Below are 19,164 nucleotides of genomic sequence, written 5' to 3'. Positions count from 1 at the left end.
TCCTTGTTATATCCTATCTTGTCCCATTCTTCCTTCACAGGTTGTAGCACTTTCTGACTCTGACTTGACTCTGGTCAAGTAATGAAGCACACAGTCCAACGCAAACATGGTGAAGCAGTATTTAGGTATTAAAGGGTGGGGGAAAGTGTTCAAATCGTCTATTGGTTATAATATTCAGTTTTTTAAGGTGAATTGAAATCTGAAATCATATAGGAAGGAAACATTAGTAGGTATCGATTATCGGCAAAAATTTATCGCACATTGATGAATTCCTCAAGGCAACCCGAGCGCACAATGGAAATTCCCAAGAAGATTCGTGACATAACACATAGTAAAACAAACATGGCTGGAGTGCAAGATCAATTTGAGAACAACAATGACTATTAAGATAATTTGAGCAATTAACATGATTCTGAACGGTCCCATGAAGATGGTGAAGAATACAAAGGAGTGAAAGTTTATCAATTTGAGCCAGTTACAAGGAACACAAGTTCAAATGCAGATGAAGCGGCTGGCCATGAAGGTGTCGATCCAGTATTAGCAGCAGTCAGACCCACGGAGTAAAACATACGTCGTGTTGGAAACACTGACTGGTGAGCATTTGTGAACTTTTTTTTTTTTTTGGGGGGGGGGGCATAAACTGCTACATAAAAATGGCTAAGCTATCCTGAATGAATATATGACGTTTTTGGCCTTGTTTTAAAATTATACAAAGGCCCTCTATTTTTTTTGAAAAAATTTGAGAGCAATAGCTAGTCATAACGTGCTTCACCATAAATATATTTTCACATGGTAAACTGATGCCAAATCTTGCGACTTCTTCTGAGAACCATAACCAGACAGTACCCAAAACTGCCCATCCCCATTTTAGTCACAATTTTCCCAAGATATCATGAGCAAAACTACTGAACTTTATAGTGAAAGCTGTAAACCGGTATCTTGTGGTTCTGTTTGGGAACTAAATACTCAAAACAGAAATGTAAATGGGGTGGATGGCTCCGTGTACTGGACTGATAGGGGTCTTTCACCTGTAGAAGTTTAATTATTAATAATGTATTCAAAATGAGAGTGACAGCAGCATCACGCTGCGGTGCTGCTTTGGTACATCAGATTTGTGAAGAAATTTCAAAAAGATGACTTCCAGGGAAAATGCAGTTCTCTGGCAATACATTACGAATGCCTATCAGCCGTCGTCTTCATCAACAAGTTTTTCTGTCATATTATGACCTGGAAATAACAGAAAAAGAGGAACTATCATGACCATTGTACAATGCAAGCAAAGAGTACAATCAATCAATATTAAATTCCGTGTATGTGAAACAATTTTTCACCAAAATGAAAGTGGAAAACCATCACCAGAAGGTTTTGTATTCAGAGCGCCCATAAAAAAAGGAGGCGGCTGCTTTAATTAGCATTGCTACATCTCAGAAAGAAAGTTCAGTTTTGGATTGGTGTATGAGCTTTAATGTGTTATCTCTGGATAAAAATTTACAGCCATCCATCAACTTTTGAAGCCGCTTATCCACACAAGGGTCGCGGGAGTGCTGGAGCCTATCCCAACTAACCTTGGACAAAAAGCAGACTACACCATGAAGTGGTCACCAGGCAGTCACAGGGCAGATATCACTCACCTGCCTTTACCCACATACATTGATCAAACCAAAAAAATTTCCACTACCACATACAACTACGGACAATTTACAGTTTTCAAATAACGTAACATTTTTTAAATGTGGTAGGAGATAAGTCACACAAGCTTTGAGAGAACAGTACTCCTGCAGAATACTGAATTCTGTCGATGTTGAATACCGTGGATAAGCAAACGTACTCATCACATGTTTTAGATAAGTCACTGCAGGAGAAACATTCGGTAAAAATGCACAACTTGCAACATCCACTCTACATTCCTGACACAGATTTGATCATGTTGGAGTCTATACCTGGATCATTTAAAAAATAAAAAAACATTCCTCTTTTGTTGTTCTTTTGTAATAGTAACCACGGTAAATCAAAATGGGACAGATTCCAGATTCCATGTCACCCAGATAAGTAGTACAGAAAATGGATGAAAGGAAATTCCAAGACTATATGGGGGATTTGGTAGCTACAAAGATTGAATTGTTAAGGTATGTTCCCTGTCTGCAATTGAGAGTTCATTCAAGCTGTTAGCGTCTCTCTCAGTATTTTATATTCGTTCAAAAAAAAAAGCATAATCTCCCAATTTTTATGTTTTTAAACAACAAACCTGAATGTCGATCATGTTAAAATTTAAAGCAATTCTTTTGCAAAAAAAAAATCATTGTATTAACATTTTCAAAAATAAAAAAGAATAGAAAAATACTTACACATAGTAAAATTCTAATGTCTTAAATAGGGGAAGATATTGGTGCTTCAATACTTACCATCCAGTTTTCTCAGTTTGGGCAGTCTTTTAGAAACTTCAATGGCCCAACCTGATTCATTTTTCTCTTCTAAAGGATTTCCCACAAACACCAGCTCTTCAAGGCATGGTATATCAGCCAGCTTTGAAAACTCTCCTGCAAAACAATGAAGATTAATCTAAAATCAAATGTAGACATGCAGTGGGTAAAATACTGTTTAGCTTCAGATGTTTGCATATCTGTTGTATGACATTATGAGTGTAGCTCACCCCAATCTTTGACGAGGTTGTTAGACATATAGAGAACCCTTAGTTTCTTCATCAAATGAACACCTTTCATTTTCTCTATCAAGTTATAAGAGATCCACAACTCTTCTAATGTGTCGCCAACTGCTTCCTGCAGAAACCATATATGTATACTAAAGAAATTATGCAATGTGAATGTGTTGCACAACAACCTAGTTTAAAATAAAATGAAACAGAAATAAATTATTCACAAAATTTAATGTGCGCACTCACCAGGCCAGTAAAGGCCTTGATATTATTTCTACCCAATGACAAAATTTTCAAGTGTTCTGAAAACAGAGAAAGGAAAACAACAATGTTAGCCCAAAATGTATTGGTGTAACACTACACATATGTTCATGTAGTCAAATCCTTACTCAGTTCCCCTAGATTGGTTATTTTGTCAATGCAGTTTGTGGACAGACACAGCTTTCTGTGAATGATAAAGTAGTACACAGAAAAAAAAAGTAATTGATTATCTTACTGGGAGAAAATGAGTAATTCAATGTTACTCATGGACATTTCCATTGTTACAATTTTAATTGCATTTCAAAAATAGCCGCAAATTCTCAGAATGTTTTCATATTACATCCTTCTCAACCCGACGGTAGTGAGGGCTCTCTGGTCATGTGCCATTAGATTTTGGTGGGTGGGATTTCTCTGGATTCCTCCACCTTCCAAAAAGCGTGCACAGTAGGTTGGTTGAAGTCTCTAAATTGCCCTTAGGTGTGAATGTGAATAAGAAAGGTTGTTTGTTTCAATGTGCCCTCTAATTGGGTGGCGATCAGTTCGGAGTGTAAACAGCCTCTCAGCCGAAAATAGCTGGGACAGGCTCCAGCTCACCAACGACCCAAGTGAGGACCTCACTAGGGACATGGACCGCAAATCACCACCTTGTCGTGCAATCCGAAATTTTGACAATACTCGGAGATATACTTTTGAACACATGAAAAAAGAACACTGAATTTTGAAATTTCATAATTGTATTTTCTGCATTTTTATGTAACACGTATTGGTGGTGTCAAATGAAAAAAATATTTTCTAATTCATGCACATTTTCCCGCCAGCTTTGTGAGGATAAGTGGCTAAGAAAATGGATGGAATTCATGCACATTTGTCATTAGTTCATCATCGTATTTTATGATGGTTTTTCCACATGCTGCACACATAATAAAACACAATAATAAACACAGCCATCCATCCATTTTCTTAGGCGCTTATCCTCATGAGGGTCGCGGGAGTGCTAGACACAATCCCAGCTGTCAAAGGGGCAGGAGGCAGGGAACACCTTGGTTTCCAGCCACTGGTAGGGCACATGGAGACAGACAACAGTCCCACTCACAATCACACCTAGGGGCAATTTATAGTTTCCAATTAATGCATGTTTTTGGGTTGTGGGAGGAAACCGTAGTGCCTGGAGAAAACCCACACAGGCACGGGGAGAACATGCAAACTCCAAACAGGCGGGTCGGGATTGATCCCGGGTTCTTACAACTGTCAGACCCACACTTTAATGCTCCACAGCTTTTACTGCCGTACTAAACACAGTTTATATTGAATACTTGTATTTCCAGAAAAAATATTTGTGGTTGTATAGTGTTTTTTTTCTTTCTAGGAAACATGAAAGTGTCTGATTGTCACATGCATACAGAACTAAGAAAAGCAATCAAAATGTTATCAAATGGAATTATTTATCTTTTTAAAAAGCAATTTAAATATTCACAATACTATCACATTTTCAACAAGGTAACTTTATAACTGTAACCAACTACGTTTCCAAAGTAATCTTCCCAACACTGGCTTTAAAATGGTTCAGGTAAATGACTCACTCGCAATTGGGAATTTTGCTCAGAGTGGAATCCAATTTTTCAATCGGGGGAATCTGACCATAGAGCCTTACAACTGTTGCCTCGCTGCTCTTTTCCCCGGTCTTCTCCTCCTGCGTACACAAAAAGACAAACTGAACGCAGGTTTTCATTATTTTGTATTTTTTCATTTGGTCCACATTTTACAAGCCGTTATCAAGACTCAGGTTTCATCAAATACAGCCATGGGTAAGGTGAACGCGGCTTCAACGCTAGTGTCAAGTAGAAGTGTATCGAGCAGGTAAAGTCACGTAACTATATGTGGCGAGGGGGAAATTGCGTCAAAGCAACGGAATAGATTCAGTCCCACAGCACTTGAACAATTGGTTTTTTAAAACTTTCCCCATCACTCTTAGAAACACCCTGCTCTATTTAAAATTTTAAAAAAAGTTTGTTTTCAGAGCACTTACCCATTTGGCCAGTGCTTCTTTCACTGTGGTTGCTTTTCCCTGGAGAAAAGACCAACAAAAGCAAAGAAAAAATATTCCTGGGGTTTGGCAAATTAGTTGCGTTTCCGTTAATTAAGAGTGAACATAAACACTCGGGTTATTAATGCAAACGCACAAAAGGCTGACACTAACTACAAAATTATCCTTTCAGATGGGTCTAGGGCTAATGTTTATATTGTTTGACGTGATGAAGTTACGACGAGTTTTATCAACCAATTACAGATAAAAACGCTCAAATAAATGGAATAACAAACACGCACCACCATTTTGATAGGCTGCTCCGGTTGCTATGATCCTACAAGAAAACAAACAATCTGCGCATGCGTAGTAACGCCGATTTGACAACGTTGCATGCGAGGGCAAACGGTGATCAGCTCCCTCTCTGCCTCCCAGGGAAATAAAGAGCTAAGTTCGCTTCCAAAGTTTTATGACGTCACCGATGAAATGGCATGTAAAGTTTCCAATGCAATGATGCTCATTAAAGAATGTCCCTTCAATGAGGTTGCGATGAAAAAAAAATGTATGAGAATCACACCCTTACACTCGTCCACATTGGAAATAAAAAACTGGTGTTTTTTGATTGCATTAATTATCAATCTATCCATCTTCTTAGCCACTTATCATCACAAGGGTCGCAGGAGTGCTGGAGCATATCCCAGCTGTCAACGGGCAGCGAGGAGGCAGGGTACACCCTGAACTGGTTGCCGCCAATCGCAGGGCACATCGAGACAAACAGCCGCAATCACAATCACACCTATGGGCAATTTAGTTTAAATTTTGCCTGGAGGAAACCCACCCAGGGAGGTGGGAGAACGTGCAAACTCCACACTCCACGAATGAATCTGAGACCTCAGAACTGTGAGGTCAACACTTTCAAGCTGCTCCACCATGCCGTCTTGCATTAATTACTACTATCAATTTCAAATTGAAGTTGGCCAACCAATAAATTTTATTTAAAAAACTTTTTTTTAAAACTATTCAGGGGGGGGGGGACTCTTAATGTTCAACTCTTCCAATGTAAGATCCTTTTTGGGGGGAGGGGTTGGGGATAGTATGTAATTGTTTTAAAAACTATTCCACAAGTAAAATTGTTCAATCCTAATAACTGACAAAGGTAAATGTGCACAAATATTTTTACTTGCGCTAATGTGGATAATGTAATTTTAATGCTGTTTTTCTGAAATTTCTGTAAATGTGTCCATAACTGCAAAAGATTCGTTGTGTTGTTCATGCTGATTGGTTTCTTGGGAGTGGAGATGTACAGTTGATGCTCGTTTGCATGTTTGCATTACGTTTGATATTTGGGGAGATGATTGGTGGATTGCATGCGTGGTCTCGTGCTGTTTCAATGATGCGCACTCTCTTATGTAAAGTTGATGGTTCCGTGTATAGGAAAGGGGGATTTTAAAATTTTGCTATTAAGTTACTGTGTGAGTAAATTGTAGGTTGATTTTGGAAGAATTACAATTAATCACTTGGTCAATATTTTCCAAATTTTTTCATTGTTTTTGAGTACATGTACAGTACAGTATGTAGCTGACTGGTCTATATATTGTGTGAATTTCAATATAAAGTGTGACTGAACTTATCCTTGACCAATGTATTGAAAATAAATTACCTTGAAAATTTCAAGTATTTCTTGGAACAACATTGAGATATTTGTATTATACTTACACATTCAGATTACATTTACACACACGTGTAGGTCTGCTACAAGAGGTCAGAAAAGGCAGATCTTACTGATATAGAAGACAGTGATAGTGAAGTTCAAAGGGAGAAGTTTCCCAGGCTAGTATCGGATTTAACTGGGGACAAAGAAGACTCCCTGGAGCAGCCTGAAGAGTCAAGTCAGGGACATTGGTGAAAGGAAAATAAGAAAAAGTGAAAGATGCAGAACTCTGACAGAAAGGCAGAGAAATGCAAGCGGAGAAAATTAAACCTCTTCAAACGAAAGTTCAATTTCTCATTTGAAAAATGAAGCAACAGAGTGAACTTTGTCAAGAAGATACTATCACAAGTTACGGAGCCAGTAACAGATGATCAGCTCAATCACATCATTGCTGAAGACCTTGGTCTCATTGAACTAGGTTCTCTCGTGTCAATTCTCTCATCTCTGGCTCGAGAAGGACCTCACTGCTGCAGCTGATGCCATTGCAAGTCATGCTGTGTTGAAAGTGTCACAAGCACAAGAAAGAGAACAAAAAACACAGCGCTTGGAAGAAGAAGCAACGATCAACCTTGCTGAACAAGAAGCAGCAGCTGTAAAAAGTCATTTGAAATTAGAAGCTGAAGAGTTGAAACTGAATTCAGATAGAAGAGGAAGCTAAAATCAAAGATCAAATTAGGGAAGATCATCCAGTCCTTCAAAGCTGGAGGCCCTGTAGCTCAGTGGTTAGAGCACTGGTTTGATACCCACTGGGGCCTCCACTCCCTGAGAAGGGTTGCGTCAGGAAGGGCATCCGGCGTAAAAATTGTGCCAAACATATGTGCGTTCATCTGAGATGACACGCTGTGGCGACCCCGAAAGGGACAAGCCGAACGAAACTTACTTTATCCAGTCCTTCAAAGAACCCTTGATGAAAGGAAAAGAAAGGTACAGCAGTTGGAAACAGTATAAGGTGTATGTGGCGCACAAATGAGAATAGATATGTACAATCAAATGGAGGTCTGGGAAGCCAAGAAGGAAGACTTACTGGATGCTGAGTTGAGAACAGTCAAGCCAGTGCCTGCTGCCACAAGTACTCAATCCCCGTATGTGGTCTGACCATCAAAGATGATCACATGAGGAACAGAGTGGAAGAACTACAAGCCACAACCTGACAAAACTAGAACTAGATAGAACTAATATTTAGTATATATGTAAAACATATCTGCCAACACAGTTTCCCCCCTTTTTATTAATCCATCCTAATCAATCCACTACCATTACATAAACCACTAACGATTTAAAACCCAAACATAAAAAACAGGCATCAAAACACTAAAAACTAAACCAAACAAATGACTAAGCACTAAGCATTAACAACTTAAAATAAAGCAAAAGTGAAGCAAAGCCACTAAATATTAACAAGTTAGAAGAAAGTAAATCAAAGTAAAACTAAAATCTAAAAAAATGAAACAGCAAATCATCATGCATCAACAAAACAACAACCTCATAATCATCCAGAAATTCACACTGCCAGTTTAACAAAAAAAATTATCACAAGTGGGTCGTTGTCAAGTATGTAGCAGATTCAGGACAAGTAAAGTGAACAATTGTTGACATCATCCAGGCAGTCGGATTGAGGGAAGAAGTCAGGAAAATCCCCGTAAAAGACGAAATAGTGAAAACCTGCATCACGGAGAAAGGCTGTGTCAATCATTTGAGAAACCAAATTTTACCAAAGAGACAAAAGAGCATGAAGTGAGACAGAGGACCAACAACACGATACAAATCCTAAGAGCAAAGTAACACAACCATGCTTGCCAGCCAAGTCCATTGAACCAACTCAAATCGAGCAGATCCTCAGGTGCCACGACGTTGCGAAGTGCTGTGAGGTTTTTGACGGCGCGAGCTATGATGCCCCTATCGCCAGCATTGTTGGGAATGTACGTGCAACAGGTTTGGTTCAAAAGAGTACAAACGCCACCCTGAGAAGCCAAGAACAGTTCAAGCAAAATGCGATTTTGGAACGCCATTTCACGAATTGTGTTGAATTCCACGCGTGAAGCCTCAAGAATGGACAGGGTAGTGTTGACAAAACTATAAAAACGCTCTTTCAGTTTCATACTGTAATATTAGTTTACCCACACCAATTTGAAGAAAAAGTGTATAATATATTGGCACCTATTTTCCAAACCTTGTGATCGGTGGGGATATCTGTGCCCCAGACCGGATCGTGTTCAATAAACTGGATTTATCTACAACGACGAGATCGAGATGTGGTAGAAATAATGTACAAGTGGTCTGTCAAAGCATGAGGAGCACACCGTCCTGACCAATCTGGTACAAGCCTAGTGTGGACAGACACTACCTACAAAGCCCTCAACAAGCAACTGATCAGGCACCAACATATAAGGCTAACAGATGAGAGGGATTAGCCTGAGTCGTGTTCAGAGAGGAATTAAAGACAAAAGGCGTCCATGGTACAGATATAGATTGGCGGTAAGACTTTGGCACCTTCCCAACTAACATAGGCTGCCCAGACAGTGTTGTGTCCACAGCAAAACAGCGGAACGTTACCCCGGGACGACTGTGAATTGAGCTCAATAAAAATACCCTACCTGAATAATTAGTGAGTTTTAAAGCATTAATTTTTTGTTTTACACTGACATAGGGATGAGGAGAACCTGTTTCAACCAAGCCAGTATGATAGGTTTGACTAAATCTACGTGCTCGTATCGCAGACTAACAAAAAAAGGCAAGACATAAGGAAAGAGTGATTATGCATTAGGGTGTGGAGCAGGCACAACATGTGGACATGCGGTTGCATGTAGCACGAAGGAAAAACATTGTAGATAGAACGTTTTTTCAAACGTGCAACATTGAAGTCATATTGAAACCAAAGATTGTAGGTGCTGAAAATATCAGAAGTTGAGAAAATGGTATGGAACCAAGAAAGCTCTTCTTGACTGTTACGTCTTGTGCGGTACAGGATTGTGTCAACTGTAAAAGTGGGAGCATCAATAATCAATCTAATCACAACAACCATGGCAATAAATGTCAGACCACCAACAATACGCCATGAAGATGTCATAGTCTTCTGCCAAGTTATTCAAGTGTGTGTGCATGTGTGTGTATCATTTCAGGCAGAGGATTGTGAGGAGTGTGTGGAGAGGGACCACTGCTTCAGATTTCTGGGAGTCTACATCACAGATAAATTCACAGAGACTGTAAATACCACGGCGGTGGTGAGAAAGTCCAGCAGCAACTCCACTTTCTGGGAGTAGTCTGGAAGAATAATCTGGAAGCTAAATTGCTGCTGGCTTTCTAGAGAACCACCGTGGAGAGCATGCTCACATACTGCATCACAGTGTGGTACGCTGTAATGGAGAACAGCGGGCAGGAAAGTTCTGCATAGAGTGATCAACAGCACACAGTAGATCACTGGCTGCTCTCTGCTCTCCCTAGAGGACATTGCTAACTCCCAATATTACATGAGAGCTACACACATCTTTCACATTTAACGTGTGGCCGCAACACGCTTCCGTGTTCGTTGAAGATGACTCTCTGTTGATTTTTTTTAAATGCATTGTTGCATTGTAATGAGCCCACTTGGCATTACACAGTGAAGAAATTAAGTATTTGAATACCATGCTATGTTGCAATTTCTCCCACTTCGAAATCATGGAGGGGTCTGAAATTTTCATTGTAGGTGCATGTCCACTGTGAGGGAGATAATCTAAAAACAAAAAAACAGAAATCGCAATGTATGATTTTTTAACTATTTATTTGTGTGATACAGCTTCAAAAAAGTATTTGAACACCTGAGAAAACCAATATTAATATTTGGTACAGTAGCCTTTGTTTGCAATTACATAGGTCAAACCTTTCCTGTAGTTGTTCACCAGGTTTGCACAAACTGCAGGAGGGATTTTGGCCCACTCCTCTACACAGATCTTCTCTAGATCAGACAGGTTTCTGGGCTGTCACTGAGAAACACAGAGTTTCAGCTCTTTCCGAAGATTTTCTTTTGGGTTTAGGTCTGAAGATTGGCTAGGCCATGCCAGAACCTTCACATGCTTCTTATGGAGCCACTCCTTGGTTTTCCTGGCTCTGTGCTTCGGGTCATTGTCATGTTGAAAGTCCCCACCACGACCCATCTTCAATGCTCTGACTGAGGGAAAGACTTTGTTCCCCAAAATCTCACAATACATGGCTGCGGTCATCCTCTCCTTAATACAGTGCAATCCTCCTGTCCCATGTGCAGAAAAACAGCCCCAAAGCATCATGCTACAACCCCCATGCTTCACAGTAGGGATGGTGTTCTTGGGATGGAACTCATCATTCGTCTTCCTCCAAACACGATTAGTGGAATTATGACCAAAAAGTTCCATTTTGGTCTCATCTGACCAAAACTTTGCCCCATAACTTCTCTGTATCATCCAAATGGTCATTAGGAAACTTAAGACGGGCCTTGACATAAGCTGGTTTAAGCAGGGGAACCTTCCGTGCCATACATGATTTTAAACCATGATGTCTTAGTGTATTACCAACAGTCACCTTGGAAGCGGTGGTCCCAGCTCTTTTCAGGTCATTGACCAAGTCCTGTCGTGTAGTCCTGGGCTGATTCTTCACCTTTCTAAGAATCATTGAGACCCCACGAGGTGATAGCTTGCATGGGACTCCACTCCGATTGAGATTGACCGTCATGTTTAGCTTCTTCCATTTTCTAATTGATTGCTCTAACCTTTTTTCACCAATCTGCTTGGCAATTTCTCTGTAGCCCTTTCCAGCCATGTGGAGTTGTACAATTTTATCTCTGGTGTCTTTGGACAGCTCTTTGGTCTTGGCCATGTTACACGTTTGAGTCTTACTGATTGTATGGGGTGGACAGGAGTCTTTATGCAGCTAACGACCTCACACAGGTGCATCTCATTCAAGATAATACATGGAGTGGAGGTGGACTTTTAAAGGCGGACTAACAGGTGTTTGAGGGATAGAATTCTAGCTGATGGACAGGTGTTCAAATACTTATTTGCAGCTGTATCACACAAATTGTTAAAAAATCATACATTGTGATTTCTGGATTTTTCTTTTTAAATTATCTCTCTCACGGTGAACATGCACCTACGATGAAAATTTCAGATCACTCCATGATTTCTAAATGGGAGAATTTGCAATATAGCACAGTGTAAATATTTCTTGGGAATTTGAGATTCAGAAGAATAATTCCTGCCTAAAATGAAGTGATCATTACACAGTCGTGTGTATTTGGTTGGGCACCATCCATCAGAATTCATTGCCGAAATCCATCGATCTCTTCTGGTCTTTTCAGCTGGTATTCTACAGAATGACCTCTTTGAATATCTGTCTCGTCTGTTGTAACAACCAACAGCACAAGTCTCGGGCATTTTTTATATTCTGCACTGGTTCAATATACCCCACACTGTCCAGTAGCTCTTTGTGACCGGCAAAATGGCGCCGTGAAAATGGTGATGTCACGTGTACAAGCTCTATACAATTGGCAGTCACTTGATCCAATTTCATTTCATGTCTTCACAACATTTACTCAATTTAGCTTTGACAAGTCCATTTTTTTTTTCTACTAAACTGCCGGTCTGTGGATAGTAACTAAAATGTGTTTTGAGTTCAAATTGTAGTCTATCCGAAAGCTGAGTTATTACTTCGTTTATGAAGTGCTTCTCATTGTTAGAAGAAAGTTTTTCAGGAAGTCCCCATCTAGGTATAATTTCAGCACCACTTTTGCCACTGTAGATGCTTATGCATGCTTTCCTGGAAATACTTCAATCAATTTTGAAAAAAATGTTGACCATCACTAGAAAATATTTTTTGCCTTCACAGGGTGTTAATTCTATGAAGTCCATCATTATACTGTATGATGGAATGGCCATGTAGGTGGTGAATGATCTGCCTGTTGTGTGAGTGAGCGCGCTTTACCAGAATTGAAGCGAGCACATGTGAGGCAAGATTTACAAAAATCAGCTAAGAAAGTGGAAAACGCTTTTGTAAACCAATGATATTACACCACAGAAACCATCCCGCCTTTTGAAACATGGTCCAACCCATGCATCGTTTTAGCATAACAAAAGAATCGAAGTCAAGGGAGACAAGGCTTACCATCAGGGCCCATTCAACTGCCATTCTCGAAAGTCGCCCCGCACTGTCACCGCACAGAATGTTCAGAGGGACTAGATAGTGAGTGAAGGTCCGTGAAAGAAAGAGAGGGAGGCAAGTGGGTAGTGGAGAGGGAGGAGGTGAGGTGGAATGAAGGTAGAAGCAGGCGTGATGGAGCCTTGCCAGTGGCATCTGCGCATGCATTTCCTTGGGAGACAGGGTCAAATAAGTTGGTGTATGCCGCACAGTTTAACACTGCTATAATAGTTGGTAGAAGGATAGCATTGAGGCGGGCTGCAACCTTGTCACGGTGAAGAATTCGGTTGCCATCAGATTTTAAAAAGTTATGGTGGCGCCAGAGAGCGCCAAAGTCATAGACCATGCCAAAAGCATAGTAAGAGTCTGTGTAAATGGTGACAGATTTTCCCTCCGCCAAATGACAGGCCTCTCTGAAAGCCACGAATTCACCGTTTGTGACAATTAATGGTGTGTCTGGGGGACACCACCTCATCCACGTGCACAATTAGCACCTGGGCACCCCAAGGTTAAGTCATTTCCCCTCTGCTCTTCTCGCTCTACACAAACGACTGCTCCTCAAGGCAAATGGTTGTGAAACCTCCTGAAGTTTGCAGATGATACCACAGTCATCGACCACATCAAAGACGGCGACAAGTCTGCGTATCAACAGGAAGTGGCGGAATTGGAGCTTTGGTGTGGCCAAAACAACCTGACGTTGAACACTGGAAAGACTAGAAATAATTGTGGAATTCAGAGCTGCTGAGACAGTTCTACACAGTGGTCATCAAATCACTACTGTGTAGCTGCCACAAAAAAGCACAAATTCCGACTCCGACGAACAATCAAAACTGCTGAACGGATTGTCAGCACCACCCTACCCACCCTTGAAGACTTACATGCCACTCGAACTCAGACCAAAGAGGGCACGATCCTTTCGGACCCTTCGCATCCTGGCCACCAGCTCTTCCAGTTCCTTTCGTCAGGTAGGCGCTACCTATCAATGCAAATCAAAACTTGTAGGCATTCAACCATTTTTTCCCTCATGCAATGAAGTCATTAAATTCTTGATCAGCAAACCTACTACATGAATCTCATACCAAGGCAGCACCAACCACTGGAGACGAATTCCTTGTGTATTGTTACGTACTTGGCCATTACTTCTGATTCTGATATGTAAGGATTTGCTTTTCTCATTTGTTTTACAGTGAGCGCTTTGTCTTTGTCTCTCTCCCTCTTCTAGAAATTCTGTTATGATCAATTGATCGACTCTGATCTCCGATAAACTTAAATTAAAATACTAAGAAATCACTGAGGAAGCTAAAAAACTCCATTGTGACACAGTAAAACTGTTCCACCATAAAAGGGATGCAGACTCTCCATTCTGTTTGATCTAGCAGCTAAACAGGACACACACACACACACACACATAAGTAAAAAAACTTTGCCCAGAAATATGAGCTTTCATCAAAAGAATCCCCTACTGGAGCAGTCATTGCCTGGGTAAACATGTCCTCAGAAAGAGAAGAAGAAAGGCTGAGGAGTGTGATCCCCCTGTAGTTAGAACACACCCTCCATGAAAAAGGGGACCAACACCCCAGTCTGCCAATCCAGAGGCACCGTCCCCGACGTCCCTGTGATGTTGCAGAGGTGTGTCAATCAGAACAGCCCTACAACATCCGAAGCCTTTAGGAACTCATCAACCCCTCGGGCCTTGCCACCGAGGAGCTTTTTAACCACCTCTGTGACCTCAACACCAGAGATAGAAGGCTGAGTCCTGCGGGGGCTCTTCAGGAGTATGGGGTACCAAACCCCGGATACTGGCTGTTCGGTTCCTGTAGGACAGGCGTCAGAAAAGATGACATGCTGTGGCGACCCCTAACGGGCAAGCCGAAAGGAAAAGAAGAAGAAGAAGAAGAAGCTTGCAGTAAGTCAAGATTGTTTTTAATGATAGTTGGACTCTGTAAAGGCTGCCCTTTCTCATCAATTCTGTTCATAACTTTTATGGACACAAGAGGGGAGGAGGTTTGGTGGTGCCAGCAATGCACCTCGGCTTTATGCAGATGATATGGTTCTGATGGCTTCATCAAGCTGTGCTCTCCAACTCGCACTGGAGCAGTTTGCAGGTGCGTATGAAGCGGCTGGGATGAGAATCAGGATCTCTAAATCTGAGATCATGTTCCTCAGTCAGAAAAGGCTGCATGGTACAGGTTGGGGATGAGCTCCTTCCCCAAGCGGAGGAGTTCAAATATCTTCAGGTCTTGTTCATGAGTGAAGGAAGAATAGAGAGATTGACAGGTATATTGGTGCAACATTGGCAGTAATGCAGACTTTGTGTCTGTCCATTTTGGTAAAGAAGGAGGTCATCTGAAAGATGAAGCTCTCTGTTTACTGGTTGATCTACAACGAACGAAAGGACAAGATCCCTGATACAAGCAGCTAGAATGAGTTTCCTCCACAGGGTATTCAGAGTCGAGTCACTGCTTTTCCACATTAAGAGTACTCAGATGAGGTTGCTCAGCCATCTGTTGCGGATGCCTCCTGGATGCCTCCCTGGTGAGGTGTTACGGGCATCTCTCAACAGGGTTAAGGTTAGGCTCAAGGAAGTGCTGGAGACATTATGTCTCTTGTCTTGCTTGGGAAAGCCTTGGGATCCCCTCGGAAGAGCTCGATGAAGTGGCTGTGGAGGGGGAAGTCTGGGCTTTCCTCATAATGTTACTGACCCCGCAACCCAAGCTCAGATAAGCGAAAGAAAATGGATGGATGGAAGGAAGGAAGGAAGGAAGCAAGGAAAGAAGGAAGAAAGGAAGGGACGAAGGAACGGCCATTAAAGAGGCCAAACCAACCTACAAAAGGAAAATTGAGGTGCATCCTACAAACAACACAAGGAGGATGTGGTAGCGAGTCCAGTTTATCACCAATTTCAAGTGCAGCTCACCCATCATTCCCATCACCAAGGCAGTGCTATCAGAGCAGCTAAACTGCTTTTTTTGCATGGTTTGAGGACAAGACAGAACATCAGAGATGGAAATATCAGCATATTCATCTCTTCCTGACACTAATATCCAGGTACTGTCTGTACAGGTGTATGAGGTAAGACAAGCATTCAGATCTGTGAATCCATGGAAGGTGGCTGGTCTGGATGGAGTACTTTGGGGGGGGGGGGGGAAATCTTCAACCTGTCTTTGTCACAAGCCACTGCCCCACCTTGCCTCAAATCAGATCTCATAATCCCTATACCCAAAAAGCAATCAGTGAACTGTTCCAAAAGCCATTTACTGTCTGAATCATCAACATACATCATAGTGACCACCAAATTACATGTCAGGGAATCTTTATTTATTTTTAAATGTGCCTTTCTATTACCTGCTGTTATCTGAACACAAAGATTGCAGTTTTATACATTTTTACTTCAGCACTTTTAAATGCTGATATATCATATTCTGTGTTTGCTATGGTTGCTGATGATGCGCATGGATTGAATGTTGTAGTGGAGAGGAGGCAGATGCAATTTCATTGTGTTTGTATGCAATGACAATAAAACAAAAACTTGAACTTGTCTCTCAAAATATAGTTTTTTTTTCTAAACTCAAAGACATACCCAATGAGTGAAATGAATATTTTATCCATGTGTGTGAGGAAAGGCGGTCTGGAAAATAGTCAGACTATATTCTAAAATGCATGCATAGGTTTTGTGATGATTGTCCTTTTTTGGCTTAAGCGCCTGCTCCCTGAAATGTCTGTGCATGTGCCTGCAGTAGGCCATATGGTACATTATATCTGCTGTAAACTACAATGTAATTAATGATATGCATTTGTTGGTAACTAGTTAGTCCATGAGGTTTAAAAAGTTTAGAACTTAAATGAGGTTTTATTCTTTAGCAGAGAGGATTTCAATTGTTAGAGATGTGTTCCTCTGAAGACTGTGCTTATGGGTAAATCATGATTATATTTTTAAATCACAGACCTTAAGGTCGTAAACTTACACAACCTGTGGTTTTTCGGACGACACTTGATGTCGTTTTCCATTCAACCTAAAGACGTACTTGAAGCTAGTTCCAGACGAAGTGTATACGCGCGCACGTTCATGCACAGTAGCACACGCGCCAACACGCGCAGGCAGCGGTCCTCCAAAGGTGCAGCGCCAGCTAACGCTCCACAGCACTTTCTATGTGCTGTCACAGTGCAGACAGCAGTTGTAAACATGGCGACGGACGGGATGGTGCTCACCAACCACGACCATCAGATCCGAGTGGGAATTCTGACAGGTAAGGAAGTGTTTGAGGAAACGTGATTAATGCCCCAATATTTTACGTGCATGTCCTATTCATCTGTCGTTTGTCTTTGCTCGGCAGTTAAACGAAACTGTTTTCGCCGCAGAGCTAGCCGAGGTTAGCCAGTATGCTAACCTGTTCCGTTGTCTGTCATTGGTCTCACAATACCAGCTACCTGTTTGACAGGTCAGACAGATGTTGAACACGCTTCGAAGCGAAGGGCGGACAGTTCTTTATCAGTATTTGGAATGCATTTATTCGATTTGGAATGTCAACACTTTATGGCACATCCAGCACCATTTTAAATACAGTAACTATACTATGACAATATTTTACTCAGGGCCGAGCGTCAGAAGGAAAGTAGAAGTTTGGGAAATAGTTTCAGAATTAGGGATTATGGCTCTCACTTGCTAGTGTTGCAATGAAGCCTTATCATAATTGGGCGATTTTATTTTGAAGATAAACGGTCAATTTCCTGTTAAGTGCTGTCTTCGTTGCTCACTTGATCCTGGGAGGTGGGATAATTTCTCGCAGTGAAACGACTTTGCAACTCACCAAGCCAATGAGCTGCATTTTTATTTTTCAGATTTGTTGCCCGCTAATACGGGTCTATTTTGTTTTCGTGACCGTCATTTTAGCTAATAATTGGAGTGGAGCAGAAGCCTGCCTGTGTAACCTTTTCCTTGAAAGAATTCAATTCGTCCATCATATATCTTCCGTTTGAAAATGTAATTCATTAGGAGGCTAGAACCGTCACCAGGGAAAAATTAATTCTCTTCTGCCGGTTGTTTCACTCATTCGTTGAGCTGGTGTTGTCCATAGACTCGTGAACAGGATTATAGGGACTAGCTGGGAGTTGTGTGGCAGTCACCAGGAGGCCTCGTGCCTTCTCTCCAAGGCAGGAGACGTGCTTGAAATGCTCAAAGAGGTTGCAAGCAAGGCGCTGACTGCAAACGTTGGTGTAGTGATTTTGACGAGGTAGCATTTTGGATGCAGATGTTCTGACCAGCCAGTTATACCTTACACCCTCTCACGTCAGCGCAGTTAATGACCCTGGTTGTATTTTTACAATTGTAATGTAACTTAAATTACATTTATATAACCCATCCTTCCATTTTCTGTACTGCTTATCCTCAGTAGGTCAAAGTAGCAAGTCTTTTCAATTTAATGGTGTTAAGTCCAAGTGTAATCACGAGTCACTGGTGTTCAAATCCACGTGTAGTACAAATCAAAAATCATCAAATTCATGACTGGAGTCTTGACTCCACACTTGTCAATGCCTTCTAAAGGCCACTTTATACTTGCACGGTTGGCAACGCCTCCATTGCATCACGTGACTAAGTATTGCCCCGCACAGCACCTCTGCATAGGTTGCTGCACACGGTTAAAAAAAAAGTTTCTATGTGGAAACAGCTGTGGAAATCATCTTGTAATTGGTTCATCTTATGAAAGCCATTTATTGTCATCATACAAAACTACAGTGAAATTGGAGAGCTTCTCCCGCATAAGTGCATGTATAAAAGTAAAATAAACAGACTAAAAATAAATAAAATATAAAATAAAATGAAAATACCTATTCCCCCATGAAATACAAAGTCCCATACCACCAACATGCTTTTTCAACAACAAGATTTAAAAAACAAACAAACAACTGAAGTGGGCCTCAAGCATTTACAGTAGTACGTAACAGGACGTGACAAGGCTAAAATAAACAAGCTTTGGGATTCAAACATACACAACAGCGCCACAGAATAAACGTCTCCAGTGTAGCTGATCAATAATGTTTTTGGATCAGCGAATTATGACATTAAAGAATACTACTCGACGAATCCTGATCAGGCCGATCAGATCAGTGTAAATGCTACCCACCCTATAATGACTGTAAAAAAAAAAGACATAATTGAGCTTGAACTGTAAATTTGTACTCTATGTATGATTTGTATTTAATATTATTTTTCATGGCTTTTCAATTCATTTTATAATTCAGTCTAAACAATTGCAGAAGATACCTATGTTTAAATCAAGACATGATTTTACTGGAGATTAAGTGTTTATTTTCATTATTGGTTTTATTGAAGTTATTTTTCTGGATATCGTAATCTAATTTCTATTTGTTTTA

The 19,164-nt window shown here is 40.9% G+C and overlaps 2 protein-coding genes across 7 annotated transcripts in view; one reads left to right on the top strand and one right to left on the bottom strand.

The window, feature by feature from the left end:
• Positions 1-227: 227 nt before the first annotated feature.
• On the bottom strand, positions 228-17,214 carry dnal1 (dynein, axonemal, light chain 1). 4 transcript variants are annotated; one of them, XM_061842776.1, is made up of 9 exons: positions 17,181-17,214; positions 13,671-13,768; positions 4,941-4,979; positions 4,495-4,604; positions 3,043-3,098; positions 2,900-2,955; positions 2,651-2,777; positions 2,403-2,537; positions 228-1,227 (listed from the first exon to the last, which is right to left on the bottom strand). In XM_061842776.1, exons 1-9 carry the CDS (start codon positions 17,197-17,199, stop codon positions 1,184-1,186), a joined length of 684 nt encoding a protein of 227 aa, XP_061698760.1. In that variant the 5' UTR covers positions 17,200-17,214; the 3' UTR covers positions 228-1,183. The 4 variants fall into 4 exon arrangements, with proteins under 4 accessions (XP_061698760.1, XP_061698758.1, XP_061698759.1 ...); XM_061842774.1 differs by lacking the exon at positions 17,181-17,214 and adding an exon at positions 16,818-16,977; XM_061842775.1 differs by lacking the exon at positions 17,181-17,214 and adding an exon at positions 16,758-16,815.
• gphna (gephyrin a) overlaps positions 16,906-19,164 on the top strand; it is a 119,883-nt gene continuing 117,624 nt past the window's right edge. For all 3 annotated transcript variants that reach the window (XR_009798299.1, XM_061842772.1, XM_061842773.1), the window contains exon 1: positions 16,906-17,039. Coding sequence is in view for 2 of the 3 variants with exons in the window: in XM_061842772.1 (XP_061698756.1) it covers positions 16,976-17,039 (64 nt within the window). In the remaining variant the exon portion in view is untranslated. The remainder of the gene's footprint in view (positions 17,040-19,164) is intronic.

Source organism: Syngnathoides biaculeatus, chromosome 15 (genome assembly GCF_019802595.1).
Source record: "Syngnathoides biaculeatus isolate LvHL_M chromosome 15, ASM1980259v1, whole genome shotgun sequence".
NCBI classification, from domain to species: domain Eukaryota; kingdom Metazoa; phylum Chordata; class Actinopteri; order Syngnathiformes; family Syngnathidae; genus Syngnathoides; species Syngnathoides biaculeatus.
This window is presented reverse-complemented; position numbering and strand designations above follow the sequence as displayed.

Excerpts from the sequence above, each read along its gene's own strand:
- dnal1 (XM_061842774.1), bottom strand. The coding sequence starts at position 16,977 with ATGTTTACAACTGCTGTCTGCACTGTGACAGCACATAGAAAGTGCTGT. Across the intron at positions 4,605-4,940 it reads AAGAAGCACTGGCCAAATGG|GAGGAGAAGACCGGGGAAAA; the intron begins GTAAGTGCTCTG and ends TTGTGTACGCAG. Across the intron at positions 1,228-2,402 it reads CAAACTGAGAAAACTGGATG|GTCATAATATGACAGAAAAA; the intron begins GTAAGTATTGAA and ends TGTTATTTCCAG.